Source organism: Salvia hispanica, chromosome 4 (assembly GCF_023119035.1).
Source record: "Salvia hispanica cultivar TCC Black 2014 chromosome 4, UniMelb_Shisp_WGS_1.0, whole genome shotgun sequence".
NCBI classification, from domain to species: domain Eukaryota; kingdom Viridiplantae; phylum Streptophyta; class Magnoliopsida; order Lamiales; family Lamiaceae; genus Salvia; species Salvia hispanica.
The window spans coordinates 47,978,041-48,000,704 of record NC_062968.1 but is presented as its reverse complement, the minus strand read 5'-3'; the positions used below and the strand labels follow the sequence as shown (position 1 = coordinate 48,000,704).

The 22,664-nt window shown below is 39.2% G+C and overlaps 1 protein-coding gene and 1 non-coding gene across 2 annotated transcripts; one reads left to right on the top strand and one right to left on the bottom strand.

Moving 5' to 3' along the window:
- Positions 1-802: 802 nt before the first annotated feature.
- Positions 803-874, bottom strand: TRNAD-GUC. The gene has a single exon. It is a non-coding gene; the product is annotated as a tRNA-Asp (tRNA).
- Positions 875-11,000: 10,126 nt separating this feature from the next.
- Positions 11,001-14,618, top strand: LOC125221264 (pollen-specific leucine-rich repeat extensin-like protein 3). The gene is made up of 2 exons (XM_048123389.1): positions 11,001-12,929; positions 13,758-14,618. The coding sequence occupies exons 1-2, from the start codon at positions 11,001-11,003 to the stop codon at positions 14,616-14,618; spliced, it is 2,790 nt and encodes a 929-aa protein (XP_047979346.1).
- The last annotated feature ends 8,046 nt before the right edge of the window (positions 14,619-22,664 follow it).

The window sequence follows — 22,664 nt, the reverse complement described above, 5'->3', positions numbered from 1 at the left end:
TTGCCCAAAACCAACACCAAGCATTTGTTGCTCAAATCTCTGAGCCCCAAAAGCTACGTTAAAGTGAAAAGGAACCGTAATGTTCCGTGGATAAAGCATTACGACGCCGTTTCATGCATGAGCGTCGATGAATATCACGGCCTACTGTACTCGGGCTCATGGGATAAAACCCTCAAGATTTGCAGAATTTCGGATTCCAAATGCCTCGAGTCCCCGTCATGGCGGCGCCGGGCGGGATGGTCTTCACGGGATCCGCTCAAGGCGTGGCGGCGGGAGGAGGACGGAGCATTTTCTGGAGGAGCACGCCGTGACGGCGGGGGAGGGGCGGTGTATGCGGGTCGTCGGACGGGCTGGTGAGATGTTGGGAGGTTGGGAAGCGGTTGGTGGCGTGCGGCGGTGTTCTGAGGGGGCACAAGGAGGAGTGCATGAGTGTGTGGCGGTGCTGAGGGGGCATGGTGGGCCTAGCGGCGGAGGAGGAGGGTCGTCGGCGGTGGATTGTATATAGTGGGAGTTTGGATAAGAGCGTTCAGATTTGGAGGGTGTCTGAGTGAGGTATAGTTCACACTCGAGTGAAGAGTAGATGTATGATTGTGCTTTAACTTTGTTTTAATACTGCCAAATCAATTACTACTTCTAATTAGTACTGTGACTTATTTGTAATTTAGCATTGTTTTTAAGACTTGACAAATGTTTGTTTGCCATCACCACTAATGCTCTTGTCTTATAGGTTGAATTCGACACGTTTCTGTGATTCGTATAATTAATCAAATAAATAACAAAATCTTAGTATTCAAAATAGCAACGCCGTTGCCGGGGATCGAACCCGGGTCACCCGCGTGACAGGCGGGAATACTTACCACTATACTACAACGACTTGATGAAAGCTTAACCGAACTTTATATATCTGACTTTAAATGTTGGCACCGAGCAGCTTGGATGTTGTGGGCTTTAACTATGAAAATGTTGCTGCTGGTTTCATATGAGTAAAGTTGGAATCCCAAGTCGATGGAGGTTTCTTCTGAGAATTCATCACGTGTCGTGGTGGGAGTGAAGATTGTGTATTTCTGGCCTTGACAGAATGCAAATATCCAGTGGCATTGAATTATGAGAAGAAAGGGTTGTGCTATAAAGGAATAATGGGAGAAAAGTGTTATGGAATGCTTAAAAAACTGCTTGCCACCTATACCTACTACAGAGTTGCTTATGTTGCAAATCAAGCTCTTCTTCCTACACTTGGGTGGGTAATTGCTTATATCTTATACTTTTACAAGTGGCCTATCCTAATTATGCATCAAGGAGAGAAACCAAGTCAGATTATCCGTGCGAGGATCACTAAAGTAGAGCTCATGCTATTACTTTGACATTCTTTTTTCGTGTCTATATCTATCTTCAGGCTGCTGGATTCAACTCAACTCAACATTCCTAGTAGCTTCCATTTTGCTTGCTTTTTCAACGTGCAAGTTTCATGTACGACTTTGTTTAAAGCACGGCATGCTTCTTTAAAAGCATCATTTCATTTGGTAATAACAGTGTGAATGTTGCATCACCAATAACCAGCCTTGTCATTTGTACCACTGTTGGTTGGAAACAATGTTTCTACTCCATGTGTTAGGCTCTTTCATAGTTCCCCTGTTTCTTTGTTTTCTATGATTAATTCTAGCTGGAAAAAAGTCATTAACATATTTTCATAGTTAAAATGTGTCAAATTGATCTAACTGAAAATGAAAACTCATGATTGAATTCCATCACCAAACATGTCTTTTCACTCCATGCCAAGATTGTATATTGTGTTCCATTCGAGCATCAAATTCGTAATCCAAAGAAACGTATACATCATGAGACGAGGAGACAACAAGCAGATCTTGAACCTTGTTCTTTTAGCTTCAGGTATGCATATAGAATTCTAGATCAACATGATGATTCTTGATTGCGTAGTTTGATGTGCATATAATAATCAAGATTAGGAGTTGCAATATGAAACATAATGTATTGTACAAGAGCAAGCAACATTCTTATAGAGAAGTAGGAGCATAAATGATCATTTACAGAAGAAAAAAAAAAGAAGATCCGTTGTCCTTAGCTTGGCGCAAACCGGTCCATGAGCAAGAACATGGCGCTTTCCGACATCGTCTCCTCTCTTTTGGCCTGTTGTTTTGCTTCTTGGCTTTCTTTCACTTGTTGAGCAGCATCCCTTTTTCTGGAAATTAAAAATAATGGAATTTTTTCTCTCATGTTTGCTCTTAGCTTTGTCGGCTCTCCCACGCGTAAATCTGCTACAGTTGCCATTTTTTTCTCTCTCGTGAATTATTGGTTATAAGATGTGGTAGCAAAGTAAATGAAAGAGCGATGTTTATATAGGGAATTAAGTGAAGAAATTGTGGTATAAAAGGAAAGAAAATCTCTGTGGTTTTAACTGGACATGCTTTTATTCATGCGAATATTCTTCAAGATTGGCTACCGCCCATTTTCCCAAAGGAATTAAGAAAATTCATATTTAAAACGAGCCTAATTAGGAATTAGAAACATGCAGCTGAAGTCTTGTTAGGTTGAGATTTTTTAACCTAATTGAGAATTGAGAATTGAGATGCAATCTCAACCATTCATTCAGAATATTTATAAAATGTCAACAGCATGTAGTTTATGTCAATTAGGGGTATTATCGTCAATAGCCTGCACATAAAATGTCAACAACTTTATTCAATAAATACTTTTTTTTATTTTAATTTATTTTATTTTTTAATTTTTTTTATGTTTTTTTTATGTTTTTTTTAAAAAAAATTAAATTTTTTTTATTTTTTTTTATTTTTATTATTTTTTAATTTATTTTATTTTTTTAAAAAAAAAATCATTTTTTTTGTCAACTACATATACAACTCGTGTCAACTACACGTCAAATGTCAATAACTTTATTCAATACATACTTTTGACATGAATTGTACATGTAGTTGACATTATATTGTGTAGTTGACATGAATTGTATATGTAGTTGACATGGATTGTACACATAGTTGACATTATATGTGTGTAGTTGATATGAATTGTGTGTGTGGTTGACATGGATTGTACACATAGTTGACATTATATGTGTTTAGTTGACATGAAATGTATATATAGTTGACATTATATATGTATGTAATTGGCATGGATTGTTCGCATAGCCCCCGTTCGGTTGGCCAAATTGAATCATTTGATTAGTTTAATCAAATGTTTGGTTGGTTATATTGAATCTCAGACTAAATCCCAGATTGAGTCAATGACAGATAGTCAGGGGATAACTCATCAGGGCCTCACCCCTCCGACAAAATTAATCGGTGATGTACAAGTTATTAACTTCCAAATCTACCCTTTACTAGTTCTCCCCCAAATCGCTGCCGACGGCTCCCCAAATTCCCCTGATGCAATCAATCTCCTCAGAGCTCAGAGCTATAATTGAAATCGCCGATCCGTCAATTCTCACCGCTAGGGATGAGCAAAAAATCCGAAAATCGAATGTCCGAACCGAACCAAACCGAAATTTTGAAATTCAGTTCGGTTTTTTCGATTTTTCGGTTCGGTTCGGTTTTAAAAATAAAAAAATTTCGGTTTTTCGGTTCGGTTCGGTTTGGACGAAAAGAAAAACCGAAAAACCGAAATCCGAATTATATTTAATATAATATATTAAAATATTTTATATATATATATATAATACTTAAACTCTAACCCTAATAGAAATCCGCCGCCTCCTTTCTCAATCTGCTTCTCCGTTCTGGGTTCTCAATTCTCAATTCTCCGCCTCCAATCTCAATTCCGGTCTCCACTCTAAATCTCACAAACTCTAAGCATTCATCCCGCTGCCTATCTCTGTTCAAGCCAATCGCCGCCTCCGCCCTCAAGCAGTGCAGCCATCGACACCGTCAGACGTGTTCCAACCATCAACGCCGCCTTCAGTCGTGCTCCAACAATCCACGTCGTCTTAAGAAGAAGGTAAAACTTAAATGCATCTATTTTCTGCATAGCTCTCAAATTAGTGTTCAAAATTAAAATACTTCGAAAGTTCTTGCATTTTGGCATTAATGTGCATTTTTCTTAGATGATGAGTGTTTGGATTTTTTCCTTTAGGAACCAGAAACAATTGAAGAATCCACAAACACCTTCTAACGGAAGATAAGACACATAAACTTTGATATTGCAAGTATTGAAGATGAATTCATATGCTTAAATTAAGTATTATGATATTTAAAAATTGGATTCCCCTAATCAATCCAGATCTGCCGCCCCAGATTCAAAATTTTTTGTTATTCTAATTTTCTCAACCTCTCTATTATACATTTGCATTTTCTTTTACATTCATAAATTCTCTAAATTCGGGTTTTCGGTTTAGTTCGGGTTTTTTAGTTCGGTTTTTCGGATTTCGGTTTTTCGGTTTTCGGTTTCGGTTCGGTTTTGATTTTAGCCTAAATTCGGTTTTTCGGGTTCGGTTCGGTTTGGGCAAAAAACCGAACCGAAATCCGAATGCTCACCCCTACTCACCGCTCTAAAACTCCAATTCTTCACCAAAATCGCTCAATTTCTGAAATCGAGATGTTTAATTTCTGAAATCGAATGACATCTCGAGAAAGGGAAGGAAAATGGAGCTGAAAACCCTAATCGCTGCGTGCATTTGGGGGTGGAATCGGGTGAAGGCAGTCGAAGCCGGAGGCCCGGAGCGGTGACGGTGGCGGTTGATTTACTGCTCGAGACGAGCAAGAAGAGAATGTGTGAGATGCTGATGGTGGTGGTGGACGTGCTCTGCTAATGCGCGAACGTGAGGGTGGCTAGTGGGGCATGCGTGGCGGGGCTGGCGGTGGTGTCGAAGAAGAGACCGAGGATGTCGGGGGCATCGAGCAAGAGAGAGGGGCGGCGGTGTGGTGGAGATGGTGCAGAGTGGGATGGTGCAGAGTGGGATGGTGCTGGTGTATTAGACCCATTGTTTGAAGGGTATCTTAGTAATATACATTATTTTGGCACTATATAATATTTTAAATCAGAATTATATTAAAATAGACATTCCAACCAAACACCTTTTTTTAATCCAAGATTCAATCTTGTATTAGCCTATATTATATCATAAGACTATTTAATCTAGGCAACCGAACACAACCATAGTTGACATGAATTGTATATGTAGTTGATATGAATTGTATATGAATTATATTAAAAAATATTTATTGAATAAAATGTACCATGATATTATCATTCTGCCATTTCATAATTAATTAATCTAAAAATATTTTCCATATGGAAAAATCTGGACCACTCATTTAATAAAAATGAATGGCTGATATTGCATCTCATTTCTCAATTAGCATAAAAAATCTCAATTGATCACAATCCTATGCAGATGTGTGTAATCAAACGCAAACTCCAAATATCTTTCAAACTTCAAACTAGGGGTGAGCAAAAAAAACCGAATATCCGAACCGAACCAAACTGAAATTTTGAAATTCGGTTCGGTTTTTTTGGTTTTTCGGTTCGGTTCGGTTTTAAAAATAAAAAAAAAATTTGGTTTTTCGGTTCGGTTCGGGAAAAAAAACCGAAAAACTGAAAAACCGAATTATATTTTAAGTATAATATTATATATATTTATTCTATTAATTTAAATATATTATATCATTTATATAGTATATACTTTAAATATATTTTATATAGTATGTATTATATATATTCTATTAATTTTATATTATATATTTTAATTTATATTAATATATATAAAATGAATAAATTATAGGGGCATGTTAGGGCGCCACCACCCCTTAAAATAACACCATACCACCATTCCTAGCCAATCATTTGTACACGTGGACGAATAATAAGCTGCCATGTGGCAAAAAAAAAAAAATGAAAAAGACGGTCAGCAATTTATTTGGTCTTTATCCAGCAATTTTTCTTGTCCAGCAATATCCGACACACTATACAACAATCTATAGATTGTTGTGTAGTGTTTGTAATATTGTTGTGTAACGTTTATAATATTACTGTATAAGTGGTGTCACGGTGTCACTTTAAGAGGGGTTGTCATTTTAACACAAACCATAAATTATATATATATATATATATGCATTTAAATCCAGAAATGCAGCCCAAATCTTGGCACTAGGATTAGATGATCTAATGGTCAATATTTAACCAAAAACACGGAAGGTCATAATTAAGTAGTTTTAGGTCATATTATAAGATTTGGATTTATGTCATGTTAAGATCATTTTAGGTCATGTTTTGTTAGCATGCCCTAAAAATAAACTAACTATGACCTACAAATGCCCTACGTATGACTTTGTTCTGCGTTTCTGTATTTAAATCTGGTCTTCATAGATCAAAACCCTATATATATATATATATATATATATATATATATTAATATATACTCCACATTTTTTTCGGTTTTTCGATTTTTATTGAAAATTTCGGTTTTTCGGTTTAATTCGATTTTTTAAGTTCGGTTTTTCGGTTATTCGATTTTTCAATTCGGTTCGGTTTGAGCAAAAACTGAACCGAAAACCCGATTGCACACCCCTACTTCAAACTATAATTTGGTCCACTAATTATACTCTATAGATAAGACGAGGTTATATTCGAATGTCAACAGATGCCATATGATGTCAACATAAGGACATATATGGAAATAGGTATTACTTCATCTGCTATAATGTCCCAATTTCACTCTCACATTCCAAACGATAGATATGCACATTATGGAAGGAAAATATATTCAATGTTCACAAATATTCAGGCACATAATCTCCACTACCGCAATATCCATCACAATAATCTTCTTCGGTGTGATTCTAAGTGGCTGTTCGGTTCATGAAACAAAATTGTCTTGAGATGCAGTGTAAGATACACTAAAATAGACCTTGGCTAGGATTAAATTAGTCTTATGCATGGTTGTAGAGTAGGGTGGAGGAGAATAATGAGGAGAGGGAGATGGACAAATTAGTAGGAGGGGGTGAGGTGAGATGGTTAGTCATGGGATAGGTGAAAAGGAGTCCATTCAAATGGGCCGAAATAGACCCATATCTACAATTGTTAGCTAAAATTTGCTTGAAAATGTGAATGGAGAAGATAAAAGTTATCTTGGAAACCGAACGGGCACTAAGAAGACGACGATACTTGATAAACGATTTTGATTCTATTGATGTTTCTTACAAATCACAGGGTATGTTTCTGGTGCATGGGGTGATATTAAGATGATGTTTTTTTTGATTTCATTATTTACGTCAAAGGATTTGTTTTTATTTTAGATCCAGTCTTTAAACTCACATCACATGATATAAAAGTCCAATCTTTGTACATGTCATAATTTCTTAATATTGAAATTATTTGATAGTGCAAACAAGAGTGTTCGTAAATTGTAGTTATACTACATTTGTGTGGCTTATAATCAACTTAGATTGATTAGCCATCAACTATAAGTTGGTGTTTTGTATTGACATTTTGAAGACGTGGTTAGGTTGATATTTTGTTGATTAATAGGGTTCTGTTGTTGTTGACCCCAAAGAAGATATCCAGATTTCTTCTCCACCGATTTCAATTGATTTTTCTTGCGCAAGTTCACAATTTTTATTGTATGTTCTGTTAACATTTCGGTTGGTATAAAGTAGACATTTTGTTGATGATTTTGGGTTGATATTTTGGATTTATGTTGCTGACTTAAGTTGATACTCAGTTGATATTAGAGTTATGTTATATAATCCCCATTGATATTAAGTTGTAGTAGATTCATTCTTGATATTATCCCTCGAGCAGTGACATTGGATGCGTTGATAATATGACACATTGACACCTTGTTGATATTATATTCTGATTGATATTACATGTTACCGATCGATTTTTTTTGTGTGTAGTGTCAGTCATTCTTGAATGTAGATCCGAGTTAAAGTCCGATGCAGTGACAGATCCAATGTATAACAAGGGGGTACAATTGTACCATAAGTATAGAATATTAATTGTATATTTAAGCCATGTTTCTAACCAAGGCTTCGTTGGTGGATTTGTAGTATATAACCAAAGTCAGAGCAGAGTTCAAATAATCAAATCTCACTAGTTGCGTTTCTTTATGTTTTCCTATTATTTTTCTTTTTAATTGTACTTTTTGTACTAGTTTTTCTTATTTTTTTATTTGTGATTGTATGATTATTATATAACAAAATATTTAAATAAATCAAACCTTTAATAAATACTTTATGTAATATTACAGTATTATATTCTATTTATCGCACCCCCGAATCTAAATTTTTGGATCCGCCACTAACCCGTTAGCAAGGATTATCTTTGCCCTTTCCGAGATTCAGACTTAGGTGCATCCAATCAAATGAGTGATCTATAAGCTTCGTTTATCATATCTTTTATAGTGACCCATTCTCTCATTTCTTTACTGTTACTAACGACGTGAGACATGTTAAATAATTATGATCTAAAATGAAATGAAAATAATTATCTTTTGACAAATAACCAAAAGAATTATAAAGTTTAGTCAAATTCTAGTATATTATTCTCTCACTCCCGCTTAAGATGAAATATTTTCCTTTTTAGTTTGTCACAACTAAGATGACACATTTAATTTCCTTTTGTGGAAACTTTCTCTCTCCAATTAATACACTCAACCACTTTTTTTCACTTCTATTAAAATATTCATCTTTCTTTATCTCTCTATTTAAATACTTACACCCACACTTTCTCTCTCCAATTAAATATTTTAACCGTAACTCCTAAAATCTCGTGTCAGCCAAGAAATGCGTCATCTTAGCCGGAACGGAGGGAGTAGTTGAGACAGATAAAATTATAATTCTATTTTATTATTATTTTATAAACAACAAGAAAATGTAAAATACTTAATCTATACATCTATTTAAAAGGCGAGTTTTGGCCTTATTTTAAAATATTTATAATTATTTTTATTGCATCTATTGTTTATTTGATGTATATACATTGTTGTTATATATTCCTCCTTTTTTTTAAAAAAAGTAGCAACTATTTTCATTTTGGTTCGTTCTTCAAATATAGAAACTTTAGAATCTTTTTATTTTAGGACATGGATCCACAATCCACTAACTTTAGTACTTTCACTATTTTTTCTCTTTCTCTCTCTTACTTTACTCATTTTTATTTTCCTCTCTTTTACTTTATCAATTCTTTTCACTTACTTTACCAATTGTGCATTAAAACTCATGTCATTTCAAATGTTTCTATTTTTAAATACAGAGGGAGTAGTACATAACTAATTAGTTATTTCTGTTTTGTAAGTTGTAGATACTACTTTATTTTTAATTTATAAATCAAATTAAATATTTATGCATCGCACCCCCTCTCTATACTGGGTGTGAGTTAATTAGTATTTTTAAAAATTGAGTTATTTTTAAATCACACTCCTTTATATATATTATATATATATATATATATATATATATATATGACATTTTTTCAAAATATTTCGTTTTATGAAATGAATATTTGTATTGGTCAATTTAAATAAATATCACAAGTTTACTAAAATATAGTAATTAATTTATCTCAAGTTTTCATTCGAATGTATGACAATTAGTGGTGCCCTTCTCATTTACCTACGAGTGGGAGATTATAATATGTTATGAACTTGAATCCTTCGAGTGGATTCTAACTCCAAAATATAAACCATACGTATGAAAACTTGAAGAAGAAAATTGGTAAACTAAACAAAAGTAAACATTCTATTACTTGTTTTTCATGCCATGCTTGAAAGAGCTTATAGAATTTATAGACTAATGACTAACCAACTAACCAATCCACTAACCACTTAACTATGAAACTAAATAACCGACTATCCACTAACTATGATGGAAACGTGATTAAATAACTGATGAAATGCTAAATCATATCACATATTTGTATCATAATATACCATAAAAAAAATGACATATAGTATATTGTACTGAAAATATTATATTCATACCAAAATTATCGAAGTATTGAATTGCGGTATACCAAAGTTTTGGTACGAATCCCTTTAACAGTGATAAAATAAACGTAATAGATAAAAAACGCATGTAGTAGAAGTACGTCAAAATAAAAAATGGTGATTCCCAACTTGTTGATTTAATCCATTTAATATTCTTTCTATTTTTTGAGCAACATTTTTTGTCTTCGATAATTTCAATCACCTTTAATTTTCGATTTATATAAAGAGAAAACAAATTACCAAAAAGATGACTAGACTAGAATATAAGAGATATTAATAAAACTAGTACTGCAATATCAATGAACAATAGTAGATAAGAATACTAATCCGTGATAATTAAAAATGCGTGTGAATCATTCTGTCAAAACTTACAGTGAACAATATGTGATTTGTTGTGACAAATATGTAGGACAATTTTATTTCGTAGAATCATATACTATCATATACTCCCTCCATTCCACATAGAAGCGTTTTTTCTCGGCACAGAGATTAAAACAAAATTGTGTTAGATGAGTTAAGTAATGGAGAATAAAGTGGAAAATAAAAAAAATAGAGAGATGTAGAGAGAAAAAAGTAAGAGAGAGTAAAGTGGATGTGGAAAAATGTGTTGACTTTTACTAAAAAGGGAAATGGCTCTATTACTATGAAATGTACCAAAATGGCAAAAAATGACTCTATTACTATGGAACGGAGGGAGTATAAAGTAAACACATATAATTATTATTTACTAAATCAAGTTACGCATTCCAATTACTATTCATGACCTTTTAATTAAACATACTCCATAATCAAAGAGGCAGGGAAACAATTAGCTGTGAGATAATTCCAAGTTGGTGTGTCCATATTTAGCGGTTAGAAAGAAAGAGAAAGACACGAAATACATGGTTCATCTCCTATATTTTTGGTGTGAGAAAGAACATTGACCTCCAAAAATGGATGGCATTGCATAAGTTGAACGGAAAGAAATGTCTGAGGAAGTAGCTCATATTTATTGTGACAAAACTCTGGTAGAAGCTACAATGGGTTAATTCTCCCCAAGGAAGTTATCATGGAAATCAAAACCTTGGGCTGCTGTCTCCTCCTCATCCTTTCTCACCTTGCCATCCCTTCCTTCTCTCAGCGAATATTCCAAGCTGGATTAGGTGTTGGTGCCCATAGTCAAACAGGCTCCGAAGCACTGTCGGAGTCCGAAGAAACCACAGATCCCGATCTGGAATCAACCCCAACACCCGAACCACATACAACAACAATCTCCCTAGGGAAAGACAGAGAGAATGAGAAAGAGCCAACCCTTACACCCGAACCCAACAATAATGAAGAACCAGATGTCGAGCCAACCCAACATACCAAAGAGAAAGAGTCACACATAGAGAATGAGAAAGAGTCAACCCTTACACCAGAACCCAACAATAATGAAGAACCAGATGTCGAGCCAACCCAACATACCAAAGAGAATGAGTCACACATAGAGAATGAGAAAGAACCAACCCTTACACCAGATCCCAACAATACTGAAGAACCAGACGTCGAGCCAACCCAACATACCAAAGAGAAAGAGTCACAAAAATCTGACAATCACGGAGAATCAGACAACGAGACAACCTCGGACCCCGAAGAGAAAGAGTCGACTCCTACTCCCAAAGCAAGCAATCATAAAGAATCAGAGATGTGCAGCTACAAATGCGCCTCTGAGCCAACTCCGAAGCTTGCCAATCAGAGGCTAGAAGGAGCCTACAAAGCCCTGCGGGCATTGAAAAAATCCATATACTCTGATCCAAATGGCTTCACAAGCAATTGGGAGGGTCCCGATGTGTGCAGTTACAAAGGCGTCTTTTGTGCCAAGGCTATGGACGATGCCAATATCCTAGTGGTGGCCGGTGTTGACCTTAACCATGGCGATATCGCTGGTCACCTCCCCTCAGAGATCGGGTACCTAGTCGACATCAGCCTCCTCCATCTTAATTCCAATAGATTTTGTGGGATCATCCCAAAAGAGATCAAGAACCTCAAGCTACTGTACGAGTTGGACGTGAGCAACAACCGCTTTGTGGGGTGTTTCCCGGAGGTGGTGTTGGAGTTACCGCAACTCAAATACCTCGACTTACGGTACAATGACTTTGAAGGCGAGCTACCTCCGGAGCTCTTCGACAAGCCCCTTGATGCAATTTTCTTGAACAACAACAGATTCCACTCAACCATCCCGGAAAACATTGGTAACTCTTCGGCCTCCGTCATCGTAATGTCAAACAACCATCTCTCTGGGTGCATTCCGTCCAGCATCGGAAAGATGGCAGGAAAATTGGACGAGTTTGTGGTTTCGTACAATGAGTTGTCAGGGTGCCTTCCAGAAGAGATCACAATGTTAAACACGACCAAAGTTTTTGATATCTCCAACAATAAATTTATGGGCGACCTACCGCAGGGGATGGAAAACATGAAGAGTATAGAGGTACTCAATATTGGGAATAATAAATTTAGGAGCAAGGTTTCGAAAACTGTTTGCACCTTGACGAATCTTAAGAACTTCACCTATTCTTACAACTTCTTTGATGCCCAAGATCCTGAGTGTATGATCAATGCGCTTCCCATTGTGGCTATTGACGGTAGGAAGAACTGCTTGCCTCGAGAACCCAATCAGAGGCCAGAGAAGGAGTGTCGCATAGCCTTGAGCAAGAAGGTTGACTGCAATGCCGGTTGTCGACCCCCGACTCATGGCCATTCGACCAGTTGTCGACCTCCAAAATCCATTCCATCAGCTCCGACTCCTAAACCCACACCTTCGCTGAAGCCTGAGCCAACACCTAAACCTGAGAAGACGTTTGTCCCGTCCCAGATTCCCAAGGCATCACCTCCTCCTAAAATGGAGACACCAACCCCTGCCCCCTCACCGGAACCATCTAAGCCGCCTTTACGACAAAAACGTGTTGCCCCACGCCTCGCTTCTTCGCCACCTCCAGTCCACTCTTTGCCGCCCGAAGTTGAACCCACACCTCCTCTAGTTCAATCACTCCCACCACCAGTCCACTCTCCACCACCATCTCCCGTAAAGTTACATCCACCTCCAGTTCCATCACTCCCACCACCAATTCACTCTCCACCTCTTCCAGCCCACTCCCCAGAACCACAAGACCACTCTCCACGAACCCCAATTAAGTTTCCACCACCACTAGTCCACTCTCCACCTCCTCCAGCCCACTCCCCAGAACCACAAGACCACTCTCCACCAACCCCAGTTAAGTTGCCACCGCCACTAGTCCACTCTCCACCTCCTTTAGTCAAGTTATTGCCGCCCCCAGTCCACTCTCCACCTCCTCCAGTCAAGTCGCCACCACCTCCACTCCATTCGCCACCGCCACCAATCAAATCACCACCACCTCCGGAGCACTCTCCACCACCCCCAGTTAAGTTACTACCACCACCAGTCGACTCTCCACCACCTCCAGTCAAGTCACTACCGCCCCCAGTCCCCTCTCCACCTCCTCCGGTCAAGTCGCCACCACCTCCAGTCCACTCGCCACCGCCACCAGTCAAATCACCACCACCTCCGGAACACTCTCCACCACCCCCAGTTAAGTTACTACCGCCACCAGTCGATTCTCCACCACCTCCAGTCAAGTCACCACCGCCACCTGACCACTCTCCACCTCCTCCACTCAAGTCGCCACCACCCCCGGTCCATTCTCCACCTCCTCCAGTCAAGTCGCCACCACCCCCAGTCCACTCTCCACCTCCGCCAGTCAAGTCGCCACCACCCCCAGTCAAATCACCACCGCCACCTGACCACTCTCCACCTCCTCCAGTTAAGTCGCCACCCCCGATCCACTCTCCACCTCCTCCAGTCAAGTTGCCACCACCTGTGGTCCACTCGCCACCACCATCGCCACCGGTTCATTCTCCACCTCCTCCAGTCAAGTCACCACCACCTCCCGTACACTCCCCACCACCCCCAGTCCACTCTCCACCTCCTCCAGTAAAGTCTCCACCGCCTCCAGTCCACTCACCGCCACCTCCTCCAGTCAAATCTCCACCACCTCCAGTCCACTCTCCACCTCCTCCAGTTAAATCGCCACCACCCCCAGTACACTCTCCACCTCCTCCAGTCAAGTCTCCACCGCCCCCTGTCCACTCACCGCCACCTCCTCCAGTTAAGTCCCCACCACCTCCAGTCCAGTCTCCACCTCCTCCAGTTAAATCGCCACCACCCCCAGTACACTCTCCACCTCCTCCAGTCAAGTCTCCACCGCCCCCTGTCCACTCACCGCCACCTCCTCCAGTCAAGTCGCCACCACCCCCAGTCCACTCTCCACCTCCTCCAGTCAAGTCTCCACCACCCCCAGTCCACTCACCACCTCCTCCAGTTAAATCGCCACCACCCCCAGTACACTCTCCACCTCCTCCAGTCAAGTCTCCACCGCCCCCTGTCCACTCACCGCCACCTCCTCCAGTCAAATCACCACCGCCCCCAGTCCACTCTCCACCTCCTCCAGTTAAGTCGCCACCACCCCCAGTACACTCTCCACCTCCTCCAGTCAAGTCTCCACCGCCCCCTGTCCACTCACCGCCACCTCCTCCAGTCAAAGTCACCACCGCCCCCAGTCCACTCCCCACCTCCTCCAGTCAAGTCACCACCACCACCAGTCCACTCTCCACCACCTCCTCCAGTTAAGTCGCCACCACCCCCAGTTCACTCTCCACCTCCTCCAGTGAAGTCGCCACCGCCCCCTGTCCACTCTCCACCTCCTCCAGTCAAGTCGCCACCTCCTCCAGTCCACTCACCGCCACCTCCTCCAGTCAAATCACCACCGCCCCCAGTCCACTCCCCACCTCCTCCAGTTAAGTCGCCACCTCCTCCAGTCAAATCACCACCGCCCCCAGTCCACTCCCCACCTCCTCCAGTTAAGTCGCCACCTCCTCCAGTCCACTCACCGCCACCTCCTCCAGTCAAATCACCACCGCCCCCAGTCCACTCCCCACCTCCTCCAGTCAAGTCACCACCGCCCCCAGTCCACTCTCCGCCTCCTCCAGTGAAGTCGCCACCACCTCCGGTTCACTCTCCACCTCCTCCAGTGAAGTCGCCACCACCCCCGGTTCACTCTCCTCCTCCTCCAGTCCACTCCCCACCACCACCAAAACCTATCGCATCTCCTCCACCTGAACCGGTTCAACCACCACCTACTAACAAATTTCCTCCTTACAAAATTCCAGGTATTATTGGTGCCAGCTATAAATCTCCGCCTCCTCCATTAATTCCAGGCTACTAAAATCCAAAGTAGTTATATAGTGGAGTGAATATTCAATTTTATATAACATGTATTTATTGAGGAGATTATCTAATTATATAATGCATCTCAATAAAATAGAACAACTCACTAGGTTGATTTATTTAGTTTTTGCTATTCTTATCAGTCTATCGTGATTTTGTACTTAAGTTAGAGTGTTTTTCTTCGTAGTATATATATAGAATTACGAGTACATACATGTTTACAAAGGAATTTCTTCTTTGGATTTCATTATGTGTTCTACTAGTTTTCTAGGATAGTTCTGTTAGATTATTGTAACACTATTTTCTAGGACAGTTCTGTTAGACTATTGTAACATATTGTACATCATAATGCAATTTTATACTAAAATAGTAGATATGCTTATAGTATTCCAGTATGTGTCCGTAGTAACTTTTTTATTTATTGTATTATACTCCCTCCGTCCCAGCTAAAATGACACATTTCATAGCCGGCACGAGATTTTAGGAGTTATTGGTTAAAGTATTTAATTAGAGAGAGAAAAAGTAGGTGTAAGTATTAAAGTAGAGAGATAAAGAAAGATGAATATTTTAATAGGAGTGAGAAAAAGTGGTTGAGTGTATTAATTGGAGAGAGAAAGTTTCCAAAAAAGGAAATGTGTCATCTTAGTTAAGACAAACTAAAAAGGAAAACGTGTCATCTTAAGCGGGACGGAGGGAGTAGAATTCTCCCTAGATGTATTTTAAATTAAAACTCCTTCCGTCCACGAATAAGAGTCTTTCGGCACGGGTTTTTAACAAATGTTAAGAGAAGTGGGTGGAAGAAAGTAGTGGAATATGAGTCATACTTGTATATATTAGTTTTAAATGATATATGAGTGGAATGAGTTGGTGGAATGTGAGGCCTTTTTACCATTTATGGTGATTATGAACCGGAACTCCTATTCGCGGACGGACCAAAATTGAAAAATGAGACTCCTGTTCGCGGACGGATGGAGTATTAATTTATGATAATCTTATACCAATAGCAATGTAAAATTTGCAGCTCAAAAAGTAATAAGTCATTCACAACACAAATCTCTCCTCATATTTCAACTTAATCACATAGTTATTCTCCCAAACAACACAATTTTGTTTTATTTTCATTTTCTAATTACTATAATCTAATTTTATGTTTATCTTTTGATTTTAACTTTATATATAAAATTAAAATAAATAACTAAAAATGACATTAATAAAATATCAAAATTTACAGTATTAAAACATCTAAAATTGCATTAATTAATTATAATTAATTAATAATTAAATTTCCTAATAATAACATTAATTATACGCCAAAACTTACATAATTTAAAATTTCTATTTTTTTATCAAAGACTAATTTTCAATAAAATAAATAAATATTTTAAAATATAATTTTTGAATTTATAAAAAAAAAATTATAAAATTTCTCGCTATTTGATCTGGAGCCCCACATTGCGGACCGCGCCCGATGCCACAAATTAGACCTCTCCTTATACCCTTAGAGTGGTCCGACCCTGAATTTAGAGTGTAACACTATTACATTTTATTTTTCTTATATTTTTAGAGGTACTTGAGGAAACCGATGAGCGCAACAATGGAGGTGTACCAATTTTTCTTGATTTTTGTTTTTCTTTAGAATTTTTTCAATTTTTTTAAAATTAATTAATTTTTTTCTATTAAGTTTATTTTCGTTAAAAAAATTACTGGAGCAGCAAAAGAAGAACAGTGAGGACAAACCATCATCAGCGGTCCGCTGGACTGCAGTCAGTGACCACTATGGCAAGACAGCCGCGACATATAACATATGTATTTAGCACATATTTATAATAAATTAATTATTATATATCTTAATTTAATGTTTAAATTAAATATAGAATTCTAAATCTTGGCATGTGTGAACATATGAAAGTAAAGTGATCTGTAAATTTACTTTCCTAACAAATAAACTGTGCCTAATTGTTTCCAAAAAATAATAAAAATATAATACTCCATTCGTTCCATAGTAGTTTTATCATTTTGGTACGTTCCATGGTAGTGATTGTTGGGGTTTGTATACTAAAAGATGCTTCGAGCGTACATGCCTTTGTACAGTCAGCTTGTGCATGTATACGAGAAACGCCACATCCACTTGTTTACCTATTTATGAGAATAAATAATATAATATAAATGGTTTATTATTGAAATATGATAAACAAGTCTAAGGCTTTTTACTAAGAAGGTCAAGTAGGGAAATTCGATGAATCTCCTCATGAGTTTTCCACTTATAAATAGTGTGAGAGGGGAAACCCAAAAAGACTCCACACATCACAAACCCTACCGCCATAACGGCTCTCTCTCTCTCTCCCCTCTTGCCCCCGGGTTTTCGTGCCCTTTGGGGAGATTGGGTTTTGGTTTTTTTCTTTTTCTATCCTAATTCATAGGATTGATCGACAATTTAGGGGTTGGTTTTCCTAGATCTCATATCACTTTTATTTGGGTTTTTGGATCCGCCCACACGGGTGGAGAATCAAGAACAAGGGAATAGGGTTTGGGAAAATTGTGGGCGATAAACCAAGATCTCCGGGGGGGCAGCTAGCCCTCATCCAATGATGGATTATGAGGTAAAATCGAATCTACATCGAATATAGAATGTGTTTTTTTAGTTTTATCTATAATCTATGAATATTGCATGAAATTGGGGTCGAATGCATAATCAACTAAATAGATCCGGTCAAGGCCCTTTTTTGGTTTCCGTGTCTTCCGTGGGGGTAGTCCCGGTGTTTTCCCCTAGTAAAAGTCAACCTTTTTTTCTCTTTATTTTTTTTTTATTCTCTCTACTTTTTATTCTCTTTATTTTATTATCTTTCAAAAGAAATGTCCCACTGGGAGGTAGTACTCCACTAATCAATAAAACAAACACACAAAAGGGCCCCATCCGAACCCCTTTTTAAAATCTTTCTTTCCCCTATTCTTTGGGCCCCTTGTACTTTTCCTAATCTCTTAACTAAGGGGAAAAAGTTTTAAACCCTCCATCTCTTAACCACCTCTTAACTATTCATTCAATTTCTTTTTTTATTTTGTTTCCAACAAATTAAATTTAAAAAAACACACTTCATTAAAATAAAAAAAATATTAAATTTAAAACCTTAAAAAAAAAAAAAAGTACAAAATTTTAAAAAAACCCTAAAAAAAAAAAAAAAAATACATAATTAAAATACTCAAAATAAAACTATAAGAACTCCCCCGGGCGAATCATCATCCCCCCCAAATCGGTGGGCCCATCCCAAATTGAGCCCCACATACTCAATTCCGGCCATATGGGCTGCAACTTGGCCCGGGGTTCATTTTAGAGTCCACCATCCCTGGCGACTGGACATGGACATTAGGGGTGCCCCGGGGGTGCCCGGCCCAGGCCCCCCCCCGGGGTTGGTTGCCCGGCCATCCCTCCCGCCCCTCGCTCTCCCCGGCCCCACGCCCCCCGCCCCCTTTTGGGCCCTTTCGGGCCCACGTCGTGCACCAAGAAGACCCCCACACGGTTTGGGGTGCCCTCACGTGAGGTGTTGCCTTCGCGCCATCACTGGGGGAGTTGGCCACCGCCGTGCGCCCCCGGGGTTTCGGGGGACGACTGGAAACCGCCCCACTGTCATTGGGGGCCGAACCAAACATCGACGCTTTAAATCTTTCCGACGGCCCCCTTTGAAGACCCGCCGCCCTTTTCGGGGAAAGTCGGGTCCCCGGGTCCCCCCCTGAAATTTGCCCCTTCTCCCCTATATCGCGCAAAAATTTTTTTTCATCTCCGCCGGCCGCCCCAAAGCGGGGCATCTTCACGCGGGGGAAACCGGATTTTTCTGGGCCCGGGGTTGTAAACTTTAGTGACTTTTTGCCAAAAAAAACTTAGGTTTGATTCCCCACCCCGGGGCCGCCAGAGGGCCCATCCGGCCCCCGACGAGCCAACGTCCCGGGGGGCCGGGGATGCATGGCCCGGGGCCCTCTCCCACCCCCTCCCGGTCCCCCCGCCTCCTTTTTTCCCCCTCGGCAGGCCCCGGGGGGCCCAAGGACTTAGAACCGGGGGCCCAAAACCTCCACCAATTTACGGGCAAACTGGTTTGGGCGAAAAATTCCTTTGGAATTTTGGGGTAATCCCCGGGGATTGGGGGGGGGGCGATAGTACCGTCCCCGTCAAAATGTGGTGTTTGGGTACGGCCGGGGGGGTCGGGCTCGTGGGTGCCGAGCGACCGGCGGGAGTACCCAAACAGTTGTACATGCTCGCCCAATCGTCGAACGAGTTCAAGTCGAACCGACGGAGCGCCCCCTGGGGGACCCGCGGGGGCCGCCGCCCGGAGTTTCCATCGTCGGACTTTTTTTCAACAATTTGAAGTAGTGTTTGTGTGTAAAATGGAAGAGGAAGGGGGAAGAGAGCTTTGTTTGTGTAAAATGGTGAATGGAGTATGGAGTATATTTATAGAAGAATAAAAATAAAAAAAATTGAAAATTCGACCGTTTTTTTCCCCAACGTCATTTGACCGTTTTGAATTTTTTTTTATTTATTAAATTGAATTTTTGAATTTAAAAAAAAAAAATTTATTACGTCATAATTACGATGCCCACTCGCAGCCGGCGGGCCGGGGGTGGCTACGCAGCTGGCGCGGCCACGCGGGACGCCGTCTCGCGCTCGAGGCCGGCCTGCGGGCGCGTGCGCGGCGAGATTCCGTCTGCACTGCCCTGGACCATCGGCCCCCTCCGCCGGACTACAGCCCGCATCGAGCCCCCGTGGGATGCTCTAATCCCAAAAGGAGATCCCACTTAAAAAAACCCCCTTTTTAGGAAAATGACCAAATAGCTGTTGAAAATATTAAAGGGACTTTCTCAGATAGTAATTCTCTGCCTTTATCGCTGATTAAACCCCACAAGAAATGGCGTCAAGCTCAATGCTTCGGCTGTGTACTCACTGCAGGTACTTATTCTATATTCGAACCAGCCTTGCCCTTTACCAATTGTGTTTCTCTCGATGGAATACGCCAAATCTTGAATATGTTTCTTCGTTATCACATTTTTCTCAAAACTTCTATGGAAATTGCCAAATTGTGGGATGTTAGGTTTCGATTTTTATTTTGATTTTTTTATCTGTTATCATTTGGTGACTAATCATTCTTTTGGTCATTGTGGAATTTGGCTTCTGGCCATCTTGCTTAGGTGGTCTGTGTTTGAGTTTTGAATATGAATTTTTTTTGTGCTAATATGGGGCCTTTTAGATTCTTGAGTAGCCAAGTTTTAATTTACATACTACATGTGTCCTATAGTAGTTTGCTCACGTTTAGATTTAAGAGTTTGTGCTGCTAATTGAACAACCTATTTTCTTTTGCTGCTGCTGTGCACTTTGATTATTTACCATTGTCCTAGCAGTCTCACAAGAATAACAGTGTCAAATTTGTATGAGAACCTTCAATTACGTCATACACATCAGAACTGCTTTAAGTTTAAACCCAAACCGAGATAGAATATGCAAGAACTTTCGTAGTATGAATAGGGCTGCCAATCAGCCAGGTGATCTAAAAATGGGATCCTATATTGTGGGCAAAGCAAGAAGTTTGTGGGATATTCTCCTCAGCCGCAAGACCTTTCCTTGGAAAAACATTTAATCTTTCATTCAACTTGTTTTCGACCTTGTCTTGGGAGTTATAAATCCTTGCCCTACCTGTATTTTCCATTACATCAATCAACAAAAAATCTTATTGTATGAAAGGAAACTATACCTTTTCCCACTTCCGTTTCTAGTTGGTTCGCTGCAGCTGGGGTGTTACAAAATGCTGCTTTGGAATCGTTTTCATATCTCAATAATTTTTACCACCATCTTATGTAACTGTCTGACATTAAATTTTTTTCTATCTGCATACAGATAATTTTGCGATGGCTTTGAAATTTTGGTAGGGGTGTTCGCCGATTGGTTTAGTGTGGTTTGGCACCAAACCAAAACCCAAACCTTAATCATAACAAATCAAATCAATTTTTCAGATTCAAAACCATTGGTTTGCAGGGGCATATTTTTTTCCAAAAAATATGGGTCAGCCTAATAGGATTTAGGATTTTGATTATAAACCAAAAAAAAATTTTTTAAAAGAGTTATATAAAAAGCTAATGTATTATTTTTTTTGTAGAAACCCAGAAAAATAATATTGTATACTTACAATAATAAATGAATAATAATCTTAGGCCATGTTTGGTAGTGGTGATAACTCATCTAGGGATGGAATTTTATGAACAAAAATGTACACTACAGGGAAATTTTTTTGGGCGGCCCAAAATGTCTATAAGTGTTTTCTGTTGGATATATGTACACTACTTGCTCTAGAGGGATATAATGGATGTGGAAACTTTTGCTCATCTTTTGTTTTTGCTTCTGTTTAGCATGTGAGGAAATAAAGGAATACAATTGCTCTGCGTAGTTTTTTATTTATGATGATGAGGGGAAAACAATAAACCTGTTTTAAATAAAAGCAACTCCAGGGCTAACAGTAAACTATTAAGACAGTGTAACAGTGTTATGCCCCACAGGCAATGATTTTTTTTGAACATGAATCATTGTCTTTGCTTTTTTTAAATTTTTTAAGTGGTATTTAAATGGATAATTTTTGGGGGGGTTTGTGTTCCATTTCATGCCATTGCCATAAGTGTGTTCTAAATATGTTTCTTTTTTTTATTTTCTTTTATTCTGTGCAGTATGCAGAAGTACCGTATCTTATTCTTTCTGATATTCTTTTCCTCTCAAGTTTCCCGGCCCTTATTACCCCTTATTTGGGGCCTTTCATTTCCCTGGCCGGAGCAAATTTTTTGGGGCATTGTGGGTTTTTTGTTTCTGTGGTTCCCCAAACCCCAAAAGAACGAAAATCCAGCCAAACCCTTTGTGAAATCCGAACAGACAAGGTCTTTAGCATTAAAAAAAAGGTAACCCACAAATCTTGCTATGATTTTGATTTCTTTAAAAACCTTTAATGGAAAAAGACCGAGAATTACTTCTCAGACCTGATTCTTTCTTATTTTCATCCAGTCTGGGCTTCAGATTATATCATGTGTCAAGTTAAATTTAAACCTGGTGTTTAATTTGGAATAAACATCTCTTCATATTTTCAACTATTTTTTGTCTATAATAGTAGTATATGTATATATTCAATAGGTATTTATTCTATTGGAGGGTATGGACAAATCTTCATTTTATTTCTGGAATTTTACGCAGGTGTAGAAGAGTTTAGCCCCTTTGGCCATCAGCTCAACTATTTGGAAGAGGCTTAGGTTTTACCCATGTTTGATATTATTTCAAGACTTTTTTACCTTTTCTCTGTATTCTCGAGTGGCTGCAACAGAATACCATTTAGTATTACAATTTTCATCCCATTTACTAGCCGATCATGATTACATCATAAAAATTGTCTCCTTTTACTTTTAATTTATACCTTGATTAACTAATTTTGATAA

Coding starts and splice junctions, on each gene's coding strand:
- LOC125221264 (XM_048123389.1), top strand. CDS start 11,001: ATGGAAATCAAAACCTTGGGCTGCTGTCTCCTCCTCATCCTTTCTCAC. Junction 12,930..13,757: donor TCCACTCTTTGCCGCCCGAA/GTTGAACCCACA, acceptor CCTCCAGTTAAG/TCGCCACCCCCGATCCACTC.